The sequence below is a fragment of the Mixophyes fleayi genome, chromosome 1 (assembly GCF_038048845.1).
Source record: "Mixophyes fleayi isolate aMixFle1 chromosome 1, aMixFle1.hap1, whole genome shotgun sequence".
NCBI lineage: Eukaryota > Metazoa > Chordata > Amphibia > Anura > Limnodynastidae > Mixophyes > Mixophyes fleayi.
The window spans coordinates 313,208,327-313,225,618 of record NC_134402.1 but is presented as its reverse complement, the minus strand read 5'-3'; the positions used below and the strand labels follow the sequence as shown (position 1 = coordinate 313,225,618).

Genomic DNA, 17,292 nt, shown 5'->3' with positions numbered 1-17,292 from the left:
ACATAAGAATTAAGGGCCCCTTGTGAGCTTCTTGCATAATTTGGGACATCTCTCAGTCAGATTGGCATACAGCTCATGTAGTTTTTCTTTGCTTTCTTCTAAGTAGAGGAAAAATAGAAAACGCACTTTGTATATTAATATTGTGCACCTGGCACTATATAAAACCTTTTTAGATCCAAGTGGCATATGTCCTCTTTAAAAAAATCCTAAAACAGGTATGTAAACTTTCTTATAATAATACAGTTTCATTTGTGTGCCAAACTTTTAGTTATACATAATTGTAAATCACTAATCATCGGTAGGCTATGCAAATACACAGGGCACATACTATAGTAAATTTATATTTGTATCCAGGGAGCTATGGACCACATTTGCATGCACTGCGAAATATGGCATATTAGAGCCCAGTTTGGGTTTTTCAGCTTCTGAAAACATGAAAACATGACAAAATAATGGAACATAAAGCCCAAATGAACTTTACTGTGCATCTCCTCACAAATGTCCAGGGGTCTGATTCATTAAGGAAACTTAAGCAAAAAAATGACTAAGTTTTCTGGACAAAACCATGTTGCAATGCAAGGGGTTGCAATTAGTTTATTATTTTGCACATCAGATAAATACTGGCGTTTTTTTTAATGTAGCACACAAGTACTTGATAGCTTATTTGTACTCTGAAATGTAAAGTTGATCTAGGACATGTCCTACCCAAAATATAAATCTGTCTCCACATTTTAAATTTACCTCTCCCTCCAATGCAACATGGTTTTGCCTTACTTACTTACTTTTGCTTAACTTTCCTTAATGAATCAGGCATATGTGGTTTTAGATAGGAATCCTATGACGCAAGCCAGTGGGGGTGCAACGACCACCCACTATTTGAACCATGATGAATACTAAAGGTATTGACACAGGACAGCACTGCATTTTAACACTTTCCTGTCGGCAGATGAAAGGACACCCAGATCCCGTCTCCCTGTAGCATTGTGACATCATGATGCTGTCAATGAAGAGGAGCCGAGAGGAGCAAGGAAAGAAGAAGGAAGAAGCAGCAGCAGCAGCAGAGAAGAGGAAAGAATTAAAGAATAAAAAGAGAAGGTAATTACATTACATATGAAATAACAGGTGGGAGAGGTGGCTGGAGAAAACGGGTTGGGGGATAAAGAAAACAGGGGAGGAGGGGCTGGAGAAAACAGTAGGCAGAGGGGGTTGTAGAAAACATTGTGGAGAGATGGCTTGAGAAAATGGTGACGAGGAGCTGAAGAAAATGGGGGACAGAGGCGTTGGAGAAAACAGGAGGGAAAGGTGGCTGGAGATAATAGGGGGTTAAGGAAGGCTGGAGAGAACAAGGGGGAAGTCCCGATGTGTTTGTTAGCAATAATTATCTCTATTAAATGTGGGGAAATATGTAAGGAAGAGGAAAGATGCTTATATTGTTCACTAACTGTTCAACTTTCCAGGAAATGAATAATAACTATATCTTTTTCAAACAGGACTCCAACATTCCGGGATCCGGCCATGCAGCAACAGAGCTAAAGACAGCAGCAACAGCTCTAGTTAGTCAAAACTAACAGAACAGGTAGGAGAGTGCAGCACAGGATTGGACAATGGTCTTGCACTTAAAGAGGGCTAGACATGACCCCATCATAGAATGGCTTTCCCTCAGGCAGTTGTGCACTACCACTGAAAGGCAGGGGTGAGGGAGGGCACATATCCAGAGCAATAAAATAGTCACGGCTCTGCATGCGGTTGATGATGATCACCGCCATTAACAAATAAATAAATTAAAAAAAGAGCATGTCCACACCCCCCACCAAAAATTATACCAGTTGCCAATATTGAGAAACTCCGGAAGGCATAAGGCATGAGATCTTCCAAAATGCCAGTGCCAGCCAGGACTAGTGGCACTATAGAAGAGAAATGGGGTCCCCTTGCCATAGTACCAACCAGTTCTAGGCTGGTCAGCATGGGGCTGAATCCCTCATGCAAAAACACAGCTTGTGTTTAAAGCACTAGGACTAGTCCCACACCCATCGAGCTGTGGGTTAATGATAAAAATATAGTGATATAAAAGCATTTTTACATGGTGCACTACTGAACCCAGCATACCCTGACACCTTAAAGTGTTTGGGTGTCCTAGGGCTTGTAATGTTACAAGTGCCAGAATAGCCATGGCTGCAAGGGCATACTGTCATGCTGTCAAGGTGACATTCCTCTTCATCTTCCTGACAGAGGCCAGCTGGTTTCATGCCAAAATACCTTTATATTTGGAGCTTTTTATTATGCCTTCTATCCTGCTTACAGCCTCTGTCTCAGCTAAAGAGAACTAGCCCCAAAACATGATGCTGTATTGAAGCTTGTTTCCTTGGACAGCACAGTGGCTTAGTGGTTAGCACTTCTACCTCCCAGAGTTCAATTTCTGACCATGGCCTTACCTTTGTGGAGTTTGTATATTCTCCCTGTGTTCGTGTGCATTTATTTTGGGTGCTCCGGTTTCCTCCCACAATCCAAAAACATACTAGTATGTTAATTCGCTGCTATTAAATTGACCCTGGTCTGTCTGTGTGTGCGCTAGGGAATTTAGACTGTAAGCTGCATTGGGGCAGGGACTGATGTGAGTGCGTTCTCTGTACAGCGCTGCGGAATTAGTGGTGTTATATATATAAATAAATACATGATGATGCTGGGTGATGAGCTGTGTTGTCTTTGTGCTAAACATATATTTTGGAAAGTTCAACCTTGTTCTCATCAGACCATAAGACATTTTCCAACATGGTTTGGAGTGTTTGCATGTTTTTTGCTACTAAATTAAGATGGGGATTTTTTGGGATGAGAATTGGATTCCGGCTTGCCACCCTACTCTATAGCCCACACATGGGCAAGATACGGGAGATTTATGTCACATGCAGGGAGTGACCAGTTCCTGCCAGTAATTCCTGCATGTGTTTAATTTGGTCATATGCCTCTTGGTAGCCTCCAAGATGAGTTTTCTCCTTGTACTGTTGTCAACACGAGGGACATCCTGATCTTGGTAATCTTCCTGTTGCACAACATTTTCTCCACTTATTAATGATAGTCTTCGCAGTGTTTAATGGTAAATGTAATGCCTTTGAAAATATTTTATAACCCCCCTTCTGATTGGTACCTTTCAACAATGAGATGTTTTGAAAACTTGTGTACGGTGGCTAACCCAATAAAATGCATCCAAGTAAACTGCAGTGAACAACTGATCTTTATTTGGGATTTATCACAATCACTTTAATTGCTGGCAAGTGATTACCTTAAAAACGTGATTTTGAAAGTGATTGGTTAACTCTGAACACAGCTACAGTCCCATCCATTATTAAAGGGTGTTTATCCGTATGCAAGCCTACTTTAAAGGTGTAAAAAGTTCTGACGTGATTTTTCTAGATTTCAGGCACATCGCAAATACCTGCAATTATAATAAGGCAGTAGACTTTTTATATTCACTGTAAATTGATGAAGAATCTTTCACATTCACAACTATGTGAGGTTGAATACTTTTGTGGCAAAAAAGCCAAAAGTATTATAGGACTGATACCTTTTTTGGCTAACCAAAAGAAATTTTTATATTTGCTAGCTTTCAGAGCACAGAGGTCCCTTTATCAGGCAGGTTTACAAATGAATAACTGAAAAAAGGGCACAAAATTTAAGAGATGTTGCATCAAGCAATATGTACAGGGGGGGATACATCATAAAGATAAAGTAAGAAAACAGAGGCTTTCGTTACGGATGGAAGAGTGAAAATCCTAAAAGTCTAGAAATCTGGCTTCACTCTGCTGTGGGGTGTGAAGTGTATCCATGTAGTGGGTCATAAATCCAGGGCACCTGGTAAACTGTATCATGTACACCACATTGGAGGATGTACATGAGAATGTGTCAGTGATTTTATAGTCCTGTTGTGTGTTGGGTATGTGGACTGTATTTGTTGGTAGGAAATTGGTGCAGGTTTTGCATTTTTTGTTTTTGCAAGGGAAGGTGCCAGTCTCTGATGGTGATGAGAGGGCACTTCTAACGAGGAGATTTCTTAAGTTCCGAGGTTTTTTGTATGAAAGGAGAGGTAAATCTGTGAATATTTCCTTCAGTCTATTGTCTTTCTGAAATATGGGCTGAAGATCAGCAGCAATTTTCCCGAATATGTTCATGTGGGGATTGTAAGTCACCACTAGGGGCACCCTGCTGTTGTTCTTCTTCTGTTTGTAATCCAGGAGGCTACTCCTTGGTATTCTTGTGGCTTTGTGGATCTGTTCATCTATAACTATTTAATGGTATCCTTGTTGTAGGAATGTATTTTTCAGTGATAATAGGCGTTGTTTTCTGTCTACACTGTCTTCACAAATCCAAATGTATCTCAGAGCTTTGCTGTAAATGATGGACTTCTTTATGTGTCCTGGGTGAAAGCTGTTCCATCTCAGATATGCTGGGCAGCCTGTAGGTTTATGATAGACTGATGTTTGTATAGTATGTTTTTATTTGTATAGGGTCATGTCATACCTCACACTCCACAGCAGAGGGACTCCAGATCTCTGAACTCTTAGGACTTTCACTCTTCCATTTATCCATATATAAACATCTACCATTTATTCTCCTATTATTTCATTTCACTTCTTTCAGTCAAAGTCCAAAATGTGTAGTATATCTTCATCATGCTGTGCAACAGTCGTTATTCACTATCCATATTCCATTCACACGGAAGCTGCTAGATGGCAGCCATTTTACAAGCGTGGTAGCTACTAGATCAACTTGCTGCGATATTAACTATTTCAAATTCTCCAGCAATAAACCACATTATTTCAAAGTTTTCCACTACAAACTACCTTTTAATAATCTGACCTGAAGAATACTATCAGTGAGCAGGGCCCAGTTCTTAAACCTCTAGTAATATACTTGTAAGTCCACCACAAATATCTAATTTACACAAAAGACATCTATTTAGTGAGAGCCAGCAAGGCATATTACACAAAAGCTTTCTATTCCGAATAACTTTTGCAACAGACATAAATGCTACCATTTAAGACAACAATCCAACACAACATCACAGGAACTCCAGGAATTGTACAGCATTACAGGAGTTAACACATTGTCAGCCATCTTAACCACATGTGCTTGTAATTGCCTAAGTTATTGCCAATGCAACTTTCATCACAACAGGGCCCAGTCTTTGCTAGACTAATCCACCCCAAATATAACAATATCACATACAAATAGGACTAAACTCAAACAGAACTATTTCATTCAAACTTAACAAACACACAAGCTTTTTCCCTTAACTCAAACAGCTCACATACATTGTAACCACAACCATTCCATTCACATTTACCATCTGTATATAAACTCCCATATCTCAGCTATATTCTAACATCTGCAAACCAAAATCTAACTGTTGAACCAAAGTCAAATGCCATATAACTCTTGCACTGACTCCATTTTATCGGAACCCAGACAATTCCATTCATATTTACCATCTGTATACAAACTTAAACACCTTCCATTCAATCCATTCAAAACTCCATTATAACATTTTTCCTGCTAGCCAGATTCTGATATAAATGGCCTTTCCAGGTCCCAGACAACTGACTTTCCAGCATGTTCAGTAAGGAGCTGTGTCTGCATGTCTTATCAGGTTGGGAGCAGGGAACCAAGAGAGCCCCTGTGCTCTTTGCTACTTAATACCTTTCTTCTGGGCGGAGTTTACCTTTCCACAGGAAATAGATCGCAGCATTTCATATGCTAATTCCGACCAGCTAAACAAGTCAGACAAGTCCTCTACCTCATGCCATGAGATGGGAGGGGGACCTACATTTTGTTCACTAATGTAATTCAAACATGGCAGAATCTGATTATATTATATTAGAAAATGGAATATCCTTATCATGCTGTTTTTAATGTAAACTTGCTGGCGCTGATTAGGAGACCTTTTCCGGCTCCTCCATTCATTCGTATAGTGCCAGCTGGAAGAAACGAGCATTAATTACAAGTAATGTTCTGTGTAGTTTTGATTAGAGTTATTCAAATTGTAGCACAAGGGTTGTCCACTTTTAATGAACTTAACTTAAGTTCAGGCATTCCTCCCCAGCTACCACTTAAGTGGGGATTCTCCACCTGCAAACCTAGCTGTTGGGGATGCATTGCTTAAGGGGCTAAAGCCACTGAATAAGACCAATGCAGCCTCAAACGGTGGAGAGGTATCTTTCATTATAGCTCCTGTTCGCATGACTGCAGACCTCACAACACTGATACACACCATAACAGCTGTGTACATATTATTCATTTGAGGCAATGGTGAGAGTCTAGAGGGGAGATGGAAGTTTCTTAAAAGTTGGCAAACCAGCCTGCAAATGTTTTTAAAATGTGTATGTGACAGTACTCTTTTGCACAACATTGGTTCATTTTCCTTTCACACATATTGCTGAGCAGTGATTAATAGAGCTTCTAATGGAAAGGCTGATTATCTCTTCCTATTGAGAAGTGAAGGACATTGGGCATTGCCACAAATATTCCAGGAAAAAAATGTCTTCTGTATGTAGTGCTGTGTTTAGTTTAAACTTGGTGGCACTGATTAGAAGGCCTGCACATCTGCTCCATTCATTAGTATAACCCCGGCTAAAGGAAAAGAGCGCAAGACTCTGAATTAGGAGCGATTTTTAATTGTGACTTAATAGGCTTATTGGTGTGTTCCTTGCTCAAAAGAGCTTGAGCTGTTTAAGAGATCTGTTTTCTTATCCCCATTGTTGAGTATAGCGCTAGCTGGGTATTAAGATCATTTTACCGCATACTAATAAAACACTGTCCAATGCAATTATTGTGGTTCCAAAACACAAAGATATTTAATTGCAAAATATAGCAGGATTTACAGTGAGCCATTATTTCGGATTAAAGGTGTTGCAATAAAGCAGAAAAGTATAAAATACAGAATACATTACATTTTCTCTAACACTTCACCCAGGTCCAGGATAAGATAGAGTCATGCTGTGTGTAGTCAGGATCAGAGAGAGCCAGAACAATGGGCCAGGGTGCTTATATGCAGCTTGAATTAGCATAAACAGTGATGATGTCACGAATATACACAGATAACATCAAGAGAGGTCTTCATTGGTCCAGGGTTAAAGATGTTCCAGTTGTCTGCTGGTCATAGGTCAGTTAATTTAATATTCTCCAAGGGTAGGGGGCAACTTACTCCAACTGTTGCCAAGTCTCTTCCCGACGAATAACTAGTTTAAAATGACCCATAAATAAAGTACTTTTGAGTATTAATCACACATAGCTCATAACTTGCGACCGCTAGATGCGATCGCTACTGTGTCAAAATCGGGTTAATGCTGGTGAAATAAGATTTAATATGAGACCAAACTCTTTACCTTTTAGAGGACCGAACCATGAATACCTTAACTTTAATATTATCTATGTATAAACAATATCTAATACATTTTACTAATAAATAAATGTGGATTGGAACCTTAATAAATGTGTGTTATTTACGAGTGTAAGTGCGAATATAAATGTGTGTTATTTAATCCGTGCACTTGCATCATAACACGTGGCGTACTAATCGCAATCGCACGGTAAAACAATATTAATCAATTTGCTTTACTTCATCCAATTATTTGACTTCCACATGGGGAAAACGAGCAGGAGCCTTTACTTGTGGCTCCTTATTGCAACTGTCTGTACAGCACATGAGTAGTTGTGAGAAGTGCCAGGTATATCAGAGTGCCGTATGCCAGCCCACTTCAACCACTGATTATACCAATAATGTACATGATTATAGACCATTTTGTTCATGATCTGAATTACATAAAAACATATATAAGAATCATATAAATATATGAGACTCTATAAATTCATAGATTTGGTAGCTGAGCCAGTACAATGGAGGTTAGAAATTAAAGGAAGATAACAGCACATGATATTGTATAATGTATTATTTATAACTCCAATATTGGTTTTTAGACCATAAATGACCAAAATGTATGTTAAATAAAGTAGATATTGAATATTGTAAATAAAAGGGGCAATCTCAAATGCATCCATAAACCCTAAGGGTGACAGTGTCTTTAAAGTAGATATCCAATACCATTCTCTTTTGGATAGTTTTTCCCAATGCCAATGTAGGGCAACTGGCATCTAAATTATGATGTAACACGAAATGTTTAGAGACTGAATTATGAAGACATTTTATTTCTGATATTTCGATCATGTTTTATTATCATGAGCTTTAAAGGATGCTTTGTGTTTCCAATATACTTTAGCCCATATGGGCATCCCAAAATATATAAAACATGTGTCATCATAAAATTAATGAAGTACATTGTTTTTTATGTTTTGGAACTATTTGAACCCATAAAATGACACAGTGGACATCATAACAAATGCAAAGAGGACCACGCCCCTTGAAAAATTAATTACTAGGGATTGGAAGTTTCATAAATGAACTACAGGACAGATAGTAATTACATAAAGAGGGAGGGTGGGAAATGAACTACAAGGGAAGGGGAGATTTTTTGCTTATTCACAATGTACCACACAAGCAGTCCTGACAGCATTGACGGTTGGGAGATATGTCGCCCGTTGTGCTGCTCTGCAATGCAGAATAGCACAAAGGGTGAGCCTCACACACTAAACGGGTACAAGGGCATTACAAGGGAGAATGGAGAGGAATGGAAGAGGACTACCATTTGCTTAGTACTTGTCATGCCTCCTTAACATTAAAACATTTAGAACCCCCCACCCTCTAGAAATCTTGCACTTGCCTCAGAAGGCATATCAAACTATATGGGCCATGTGGGCACACTGACTATGTAACTAAATGACTTACCTTGACAAACTGTCCTGTGAGGTACGAAACAGCTGTCCGCACTATGACTGTCACCTGTTGAGGTCAGTAACTTATGTCTGATAATTGAATCCATATGGTTGTGAGACAAAATGTTGTTTTAATGGACTAAATAAAGAAAATGGACTTTTCTTGAGTGCCTTACTCTTATACTCTTCCCACTTTTGTTGGCTATATGTAGCATATTTGCTATCCGATTACATGTAAGGCTTTATGTGGGTATATTAGGTAAGTGCTGAAATATTCACTAAATGGCGGGATATTGACTTATATGAAGGTGTTGAGGGAACAGTAACCTTTGATGTACAACAATTCACATATTATAAACATAAAATATTTACATTTTCAATATCATTGTTACCTTAGTGCCTGTTATAAATAAAACAACAGGAGACATATATATTTTTCTGTGATGACATGCTAATGAAAAACATATATTTGTCATAGCATTATTTTTCCAGAAAATTCTATTAGTATAATCTTTGAGGAATGTACATTTTATCACTTTTTATACTGTATCTGTATCTGATGCTACTAACAATAGAAAGCAGTTCTGCACAGTACATGTATGAGTCACTAATTAACATGAGCACTGTGGGTCTCGAGCACAGTAATAAACAGCAGCATCTTCATATTGAACCTCTGTTATTTTCAGGTAGCCCGTATTATTTGCATTATCCATAGTAAGTATAAATCTTACTCTAAAAGAATCAGTGTTTTCAGTGCAGGGCAAAATGTGGCACCTTTGATTCTGTTCTAAAATAGGTACTATTGGGGGTTACATAAACACTATAAAAGATATATCAATATGTAAAAGGCTTTAGAACAGGGTTGTCCAACCCGCGGCCCGCGGGCTGCATGCGGCCCGGCACGCCTGTAAATGTGGCCCAGAAGGAGTTTTGGTTGTGGCAAGGGGGCAGCACTGTTAATGGAAAAAAAAAATCCTGCAAAAAAAAGAAAAGAAAATACTTACCTTGCGGTCACGCGGTCACGTCAGCTGGTACTCCGGCTCCCTCCCTTGTCTCCTCCTCCGAGAGGTGCTCGCAGTGAATGTCGGGTGTGATGTCATCACGCCCAACATCCATTGCGGAGCGCAGCACAGAGGAGTCACCCGCGCGAGAAGAACAATCGGCAGCACAGAATTGGAGAAAAGAAGAGAAGAGGACAGGAGAACAAGCCGATTAAAAGGTAAGTTAAGGGGGATTTTTTTTTTATTATTTCAAGGGACGCTGACAAGTGAATAAAAGTCACCTGGTCCTGGAGCATCATGGACCTTATCTCCCTGCTACATACTTCTACTTGTAATACTAATGGGGCATTATATATTATTGTCTTTGGCCCATTATAAGTTGTTATCCCTTAACTAACATAGTGGTGTAATTAGCAAAACAGGTCACAATTTGGGGTCACAGTGATGTATATGTCAGGTACCGCAGGCCTGGTCAGGGCACCCTGATATACAATGCCTGGCTTAAATGCACTTTATTGATATTGCATCGAAACAATACAAAAAGTGATTATAGTATAATAACTAGAGAGGATTTTTTGAACAGGGCGATTGAAAGGTAAGTATAGGGGAATTTGAAAAAAAAGTGATATATATATATATATATATATATATATATATTTATCACTTTTTTTTCTCATATATATATGTTAACTATGTTTTCTATGGTTTTTTGGATGATCAGCTATTGTTATTGTAAGTGTATCTTATGTGCGGCCCAAACCAACTCGTCGTCTTCCAATGTGGCCCAGGGAAGCTAAAAGGTTGGACACCCCTGCTTTAGAATGTCAGGCATTTTGGATCTCCTAAGTACAAAAGTATCTATGTTGGGGTGTATGCTATTATATTGTGCCTTCATTACGATTATCCATCTTTTTTTTGGCAATAAGAAGATTTGATATGAAACATAATGTAATTTCTAAAATGATAGTATAGAATAATGCACCTATGGTCAGACATGGGGGAAGAATTTGTAATGTGCACCAATTGCTTCCATGTATTCCTTTAAACAGTGTGCAAAATAATATGTCCAAGATTTAAACATTTCTGCACCAAACTTGATCCATTCAACACCTTAAACTGAAAAAGCAAAACATATGAAAGAATGATCCAATACCTGGACCTGCGATCCCGGGAGGTATGGTACTGTCTTTCACACATGCGATCCCAGACAAAAGAAAAGAGGGGTTGTGATATTGATTGCCAATAAATTAAATTTTGAGCCTGGTGAGGATATAGCAGATAAAATTGGTAGATATTTAATAGTCCCTGTAAGTTAAATAATGTCCCTCTCACTCTAGTTAATGTTTATTTCCCAAAGCAACCTTTTTTTCCTGGCTCAATCAAAAACTATTGCAACGTCATAATAGTGAATTGATCATGGCTGTGGACTTTAACACCAAATTTAATGCCCCATTAGATAGATCTAACCCTTCCCGCCTTCCTCATTGTCAACCCAGTTCAGGGCTCCAATGGCTTTGGGGGCTCTGTTGAAAAATCACTTCCTGTGCGATACATGGAAAGTCAAGGACTTTATTTTTATTCCCAAGTTCATGACCTGTATACTAGAATTGTTATGATATTGTTGTCACATGCAGGGACTGACCAGTTCCTTACAAAAATTCCTGCAGCTGCTTTCATTTTTTCATATGCCTCTTGGTGTTATGCTGACGGTCTGATCACCAACTCACAGAACCAAATGGCGGAGGTCTTCACCTATAGCAGACGCCTTTCCCTTAGAGCTTTATACACTCACCGGTACTCAGATGCCCCCAGGACTTAACTCCAGGCGTAGTGTGAGTTGGTAATACAGGCCCGTAGCGGCAGGCCAGGAGGCTGAATAGAAGGCAGAGGTTAGTCAGACGATAGCCAAGGTCAAGGGTCACAGGCAAGCAGAATAGTCAGTAAACACGCCAAGGGTCAGGGTCACAGGCAAAGAAGTGGAGTCCAAGGTACAGGCCAAAGGGACAGGGTCACGGGCAAACAGGCAAGGACCAAAGTACAGGCAGAAGGTCACAACAGGAGATCCAATAGCAGAGTATCCACAGGAACTGGGTCCAACAGACAAGATAGGAGTAGGTCAGCTAACTGGCAAGTAAGCACTATAACCTGCAGGGAGGCTAAGCCCTCCCTGCCTAATATACTGACCCCAACCAATCAGGGCTCAGCCCTTTAATCATCATCAGGCAACAGTTAAATAAGTGCCCAAATCAATCAGCCCACAGGTGGTGAAAGAATTAGCGCATGCGCCCGTTTGCACTATTTGCTGGGACACCCTGTTTAGAGCACTCGGCGTCCGACCTTGCCAAAGCAACGGTCGAGGCCGAGAAACCAGAAGTGACGCCCCGGTCATCATGGAGACGGCCGGGACGTTGGAGAGAAGCAGAGAGTTGCGGCAGTGCCCGCGGCCCCTGCGGCTCCTAACACTTTGTAGCCTCCAAGATGAATATTCTCCTTGTCCTGTCATCAACATGAGGGACATCCTGATCTTGGTAATGTTCCTGTTGTGCATCATTTCCTCCACTTATTGATGACAGTTGTCACGGTGTTTCATGGTAAATGTAATGTTTTTGAAATTATTTTATATCCCTGTTCTGATTGGTTCCTTTCAACAATGAGATCCCGTAGATGTTTTGAAAGCTCCTTGCATACCATGGCTAACCCAGTAGAATGCAATCAAGAAAACTGCAAGGAAATCTTACAGGAAAAACTGATCTTTATTTGGGATTAATCACAATCACTTTCATTGCTGGCAGGTGTGTGCTAATTACCTTTGAACATGATTTTGAAAGTCATTGGATAACTCTGAACACAGCAACAGGTCCATTATGAAAGGGTGTTCACACGTATGCAATATTATTGTAGATTTTTTATTTTCACTTATTTTAACAAAAAAAATTGTTTTTCATTTGAATATTGCTGCAAGGTCACATTAGAGGTGTAATAGGTTTGACATGATTTTTCTTGATTTCAGGCTTCTCATCACAAGCACTTACAATTTCAATAAGGCTGTAGACTTTTTATATCCAATTGATGAAGCATCTTTCACATTCACAACTAATAATGTAAGTAGACATTTTTCTTGTGCCTATGACATTAATATTAATATGTTAATATTCAACTAGGCTAAAGTGACATCGGTTTATCTAGACCACAGTTTCTTCGCAAACGATTCCCCAACAGCTTATGTTTTCAGCCTTTCTTCAATCATGCACAGGCAGCTTAGTCTTCTTGGCTGGGTCAGTAATTATCCTACCTGTTCCACACACAGAAATCCTCAAAACATTAGCTATTTGGGTGCGTGAGGACTGGGGTTAAGAAACACTGGTCTAGACTGTCACGTAATATATTTCTGTTCATTAGAGCAGAACTGTCAACTTACAGTATGGAAAAGGTATTTTTAAAAAAAAAATATTTTAAATTAACATATGTATAATGTGTAAATAGTTAATTTACATCCACCAGTTTTTGGATGACCAAATGTACATTTCTCCTTCATTTATACTAAGAAAACAATAATTTAATTTATTGTAAAAGAAATATGGCTATACCCAGTGACTGGAGTGGAAATTTAGAAGTGGCGGTACGAAAATTGGAACTAAATATTTAAGGGTCAGGGAGCCACCTAACACTCACAAGTTTTAGTGAATTTGGAAGTTTTAAATGTTTAAATTGTGTAGCAAGTTACAAAGACATTATATTATGTTTTATCACTGGTATGTCACATGTTATGCCCGTGTCTATTGTAACCAATAAATATTGTCCGATGCAATCAGTATGGTTCCAATGCACAAAAGAGACTTAATAGAAATAAGCAGCAAAATACAATAGGAATGTTACAAAGTATAACCGATACATACGCAGTGCACTCTGGATCCAGGAATATTCGGAAAAAAATTAAGTCTGTTGGCAAAGAGACTATTCCTGTAACAGAGGCCAGTTTATATACAGTTTGGTTGCAAAGAAACAATGATGATGCCACAAGTATACACAGATAATACTAAGAAAGTTCTTCATTGGTCCAGGGTTTATGATATTCTAGTAGACTGCTGGTCATAGGTCAGTTCAATTGATCCTCTTTCCAAAGGTGGGGGCAACTCACTCCAACTGTTGCATACGTGTCTTCCTGATGAAAAACCAGTTTAAACTGACCCACAGACAGAGTATATTTGAGTATTAATCCCAATTTATTCATAACTAGCGATCACTATGTGCGATTGCTCCTCTGTTGATACCGGAATTCTACTGGTAAAATATGGATTAATATGAAACCAAACTCCATATGTATCTGAGGACCTGAAACATAAATATATTTACTGTAGTTTTTTCCATGTATAAATGAACTTTAATTAATTTATTAATAAATGAATGTGGGGTGGAACTTTAATAAATGTGTACTATTTACAAAAAATTAGGTGTGAATGTAAGTGCATGTGCTGTTCACCTGTGCGATTGCATTATTAACTCAGATATGATGTAGTATATTAATCGCAATCGCACAATAAACCAATATTAATCAATTTAGCCGACTTCATCCAATTATTCGACTTCGACACACATATAGTGAAACATTTCTTAACATAATGGCAGCAACAATTTTAAATCTATAAGTGAATGTGTGAATGCCAAATATTATGATAAACCCTTATATTGGTTTAGCGAAGGTCTTGAAAAAAAAGTCTTGAACTTAACAAAGTCAGTCTATTCCCTCTTCAGTAAACTCATTTGTAATGCTGTAAATTTTCAATGTATGTCAAATGTTACAGTTCCAAAAGTAATTTTAAATGCGTGTAACCTTTTACTCACTCAAGTAAATAAGGAATCCAGGGTCTATGTTGCAATTATTAAGAGATCAACTGTGGTTTCTTCATACAGATCTGTGGCAGATGTCAACTCTGTGTTTCTCTCTCTTGTCCTCCTGAATTCAGTCAGTTTAGGTAGTTCTGTATTTAATGTAAACTTGCTGGTGCTAATCAGTACCAGTCCTTTTCCGGCTCCTCCATTTATTAGTATAACGTTGGCTGGGAAAAACGAGCATTAATTACAAGTAATTTTCTGTGTACTTTTGATTAGGTTTATTCAAGTTGAAGCACAATGAAAGTCCTCTTTTATTGTACTTAACTCAAGTTCATACATTTTCCCCCTGGTACCACCTAGGTGGGGATTCTCCACCTGCAAACCCTACAGTTGCCATTGGATTGCTAAGGGGCTAAAGCCACTGAATAAGACCCATGCAGCCTCAAAGAACAGAGAGGTACCTTTCAGTACGGCTCGTGATCAAATGACTGCAGAATCACAACACTGATACACACTGTAACAGCTGTGTACATATTATTAATCGGAGGTGGTCAATGGTGGGAGTTTAGAGGGGAGATGGAAGTTTCTTAAAAGTGGACAGCCCTTTTCAGTCATCCATCCTGAAATTGTTTTTATAATGTATATATGACAGTACTCTCTTGTGCAACATTGGATCATCTCCCTTTCACACATATTGTTGAGCAGTGATTATTTGGGGTCCAATGGAAAGTCTGATGATCTCTTACTATTGAGAAGTGAAGGAAATTGGGCATTGTCACACATAAACCAGTATAAAAAGTGCTCTGTAGGTAGTGTTGTGTTTAATTTAAGCTTGCTGGTACTGATTAGGACAGCTGCACGGATGCTCCATTAATTAGTATAAGAAGGAGAAAAGTGCACAAGGCTCTGCTCGGACTGCTTTGAATTGGAAGCGATTTTTAACTGAACTTAAAAGGTTCATTGGCGTGTTCATTGCTCAAAACAGCTGAAGCTGATTAGGAGATATGTTTTGTTATTCTCATTTTTGAGGAGAGTGGGAGTGAGTGCAAGTGGAATATTAACTACCAGTGAATGGAAGTTTAGAAAATGAACTACGGGGCAGTGAGAACATTAGTTACATGTAAGTGAGAGAGAGGGAGGGTGGGAACTAAAAGGGAATGGGAGATTTTTTGTGTCACGTTGTACCTCAAAAGCAGGACTTTGACCTGAAAGCAGGGACAGTTGGGAGACATGTCCTCTGTTGTGCTGCTCTGCAATGCAGAATAACAGAAAGGGTCAGCCACATGGAGTAATTGGTACAAGGGGCATTAGAAAGGTGAATAGAGACGAAAGGAAGAGGACTACTGTTTGCTTAGTACTTGTCACGCCCCCTCAACATTTAAACATTTAGAAACTCTCTCTAGAAATCCTGCATTTGCCTCAGGAGGAAAATCAAACTAGAAGGGCCATGTGGGCACACTGGCTATGTAACTAAGTGACTTAAAGATACGAAACAGATGCCACACTATGACTGACACCTGTTGAAGTCAGGAACTAATGTCTGATAATTGGATATTTATGTTTGTGACACAAAATGTTGTTTTAATGGACTAAATAAAGAGACTTGACATGTATTGAGTGCCTCACTCTTATAGTCTTTCTATTTGTGTTGGCTATATATGACATATTGACGATATGATTGCATGTAAGGCTATATGGAGGCCATATTGCTCAAATATTCGCTACATGGCGGTATATTGATATATATGAAGGTGTTTAGGTAACAGTAGACTTTGATGTACAATACATGATATTGTTCCCATACCATGAACATAAAATATTTACATTTTCACTGAATATCATTGTTACCTTAGTGTATGTTATATTTTATATGAAAGGAGACATATACATTTTGCTGTGATCACGTGGTAATCACAACCATATATTTGTCATAAAATTACTTTTCCAAAATATACTATAAGTATAATGTTTGAGGAATGAACATTGTATTACTTTTTGAACTGTATCTGTATCTGATGCTGCTCCATAACAATAGAAAGCAAATATGTACAATACATGTATGAGTCACTAAGTAACATGAGCACTGTGGGTCTCGAGCACAGTAATAAACAGCAGCATCTTCATACAGAACATCTTTTATTTCCAGATAGCCAATGTTATTTACATTATCCGTTGTTAGTATAAATCTTACTCTAAAAGAAGCAGTGTTTCTAGTGACCCCACTAGATGGGATAATATATCCAATGTAAACAAGTTCTTTTCCTGGAACATGTTTCAGCCAGGAAAGCAAGTAATCAGTAAAATCATACCCAGAGGCTTCACATGACAAACGGACATCTCCTCCGTGTTTTACACTTTCTGAACTATGTTGAATCATTAATACATTGGAAGTGACTCCTGAAAACCAGAAAGCACATGGCAGAGTTACATGTGATGGTGACACTATACTGATATAACTTGATCTCAAGTTTGTCTATGTCTTACCTGTACAGAGGAATAGTAGAGAACAAGTTAATAAAAGCATGATGTTTATCATGAGGCTGTCTCTCCCTTACTGAAAGTTGATAAGATGTAACTGTAAAGAATCACATGAGCAGCAGTCTGTGGCTCCCACAGATCATTTCCTTCTCATAGGAAA

At 38.7% G+C, this 17,292-nt stretch overlaps 1 gene segment (V, D, J or C); it reads right to left on the bottom strand.

Moving 5' to 3' along the window:
• The window catches only part of LOC142158225 (T cell receptor delta constant-like), a 156,667-nt gene extending 139,644 nt beyond the window's left edge, over positions 1-17,023 (bottom strand). The window contains 1 exon segment of the C gene segment in view: positions 16,964-17,023. Within this exon segment, the coding sequence occupies positions 16,964-16,991 (28 nt within the window).
• Positions 17,024-17,292: the final 269 nt, after the last annotated feature.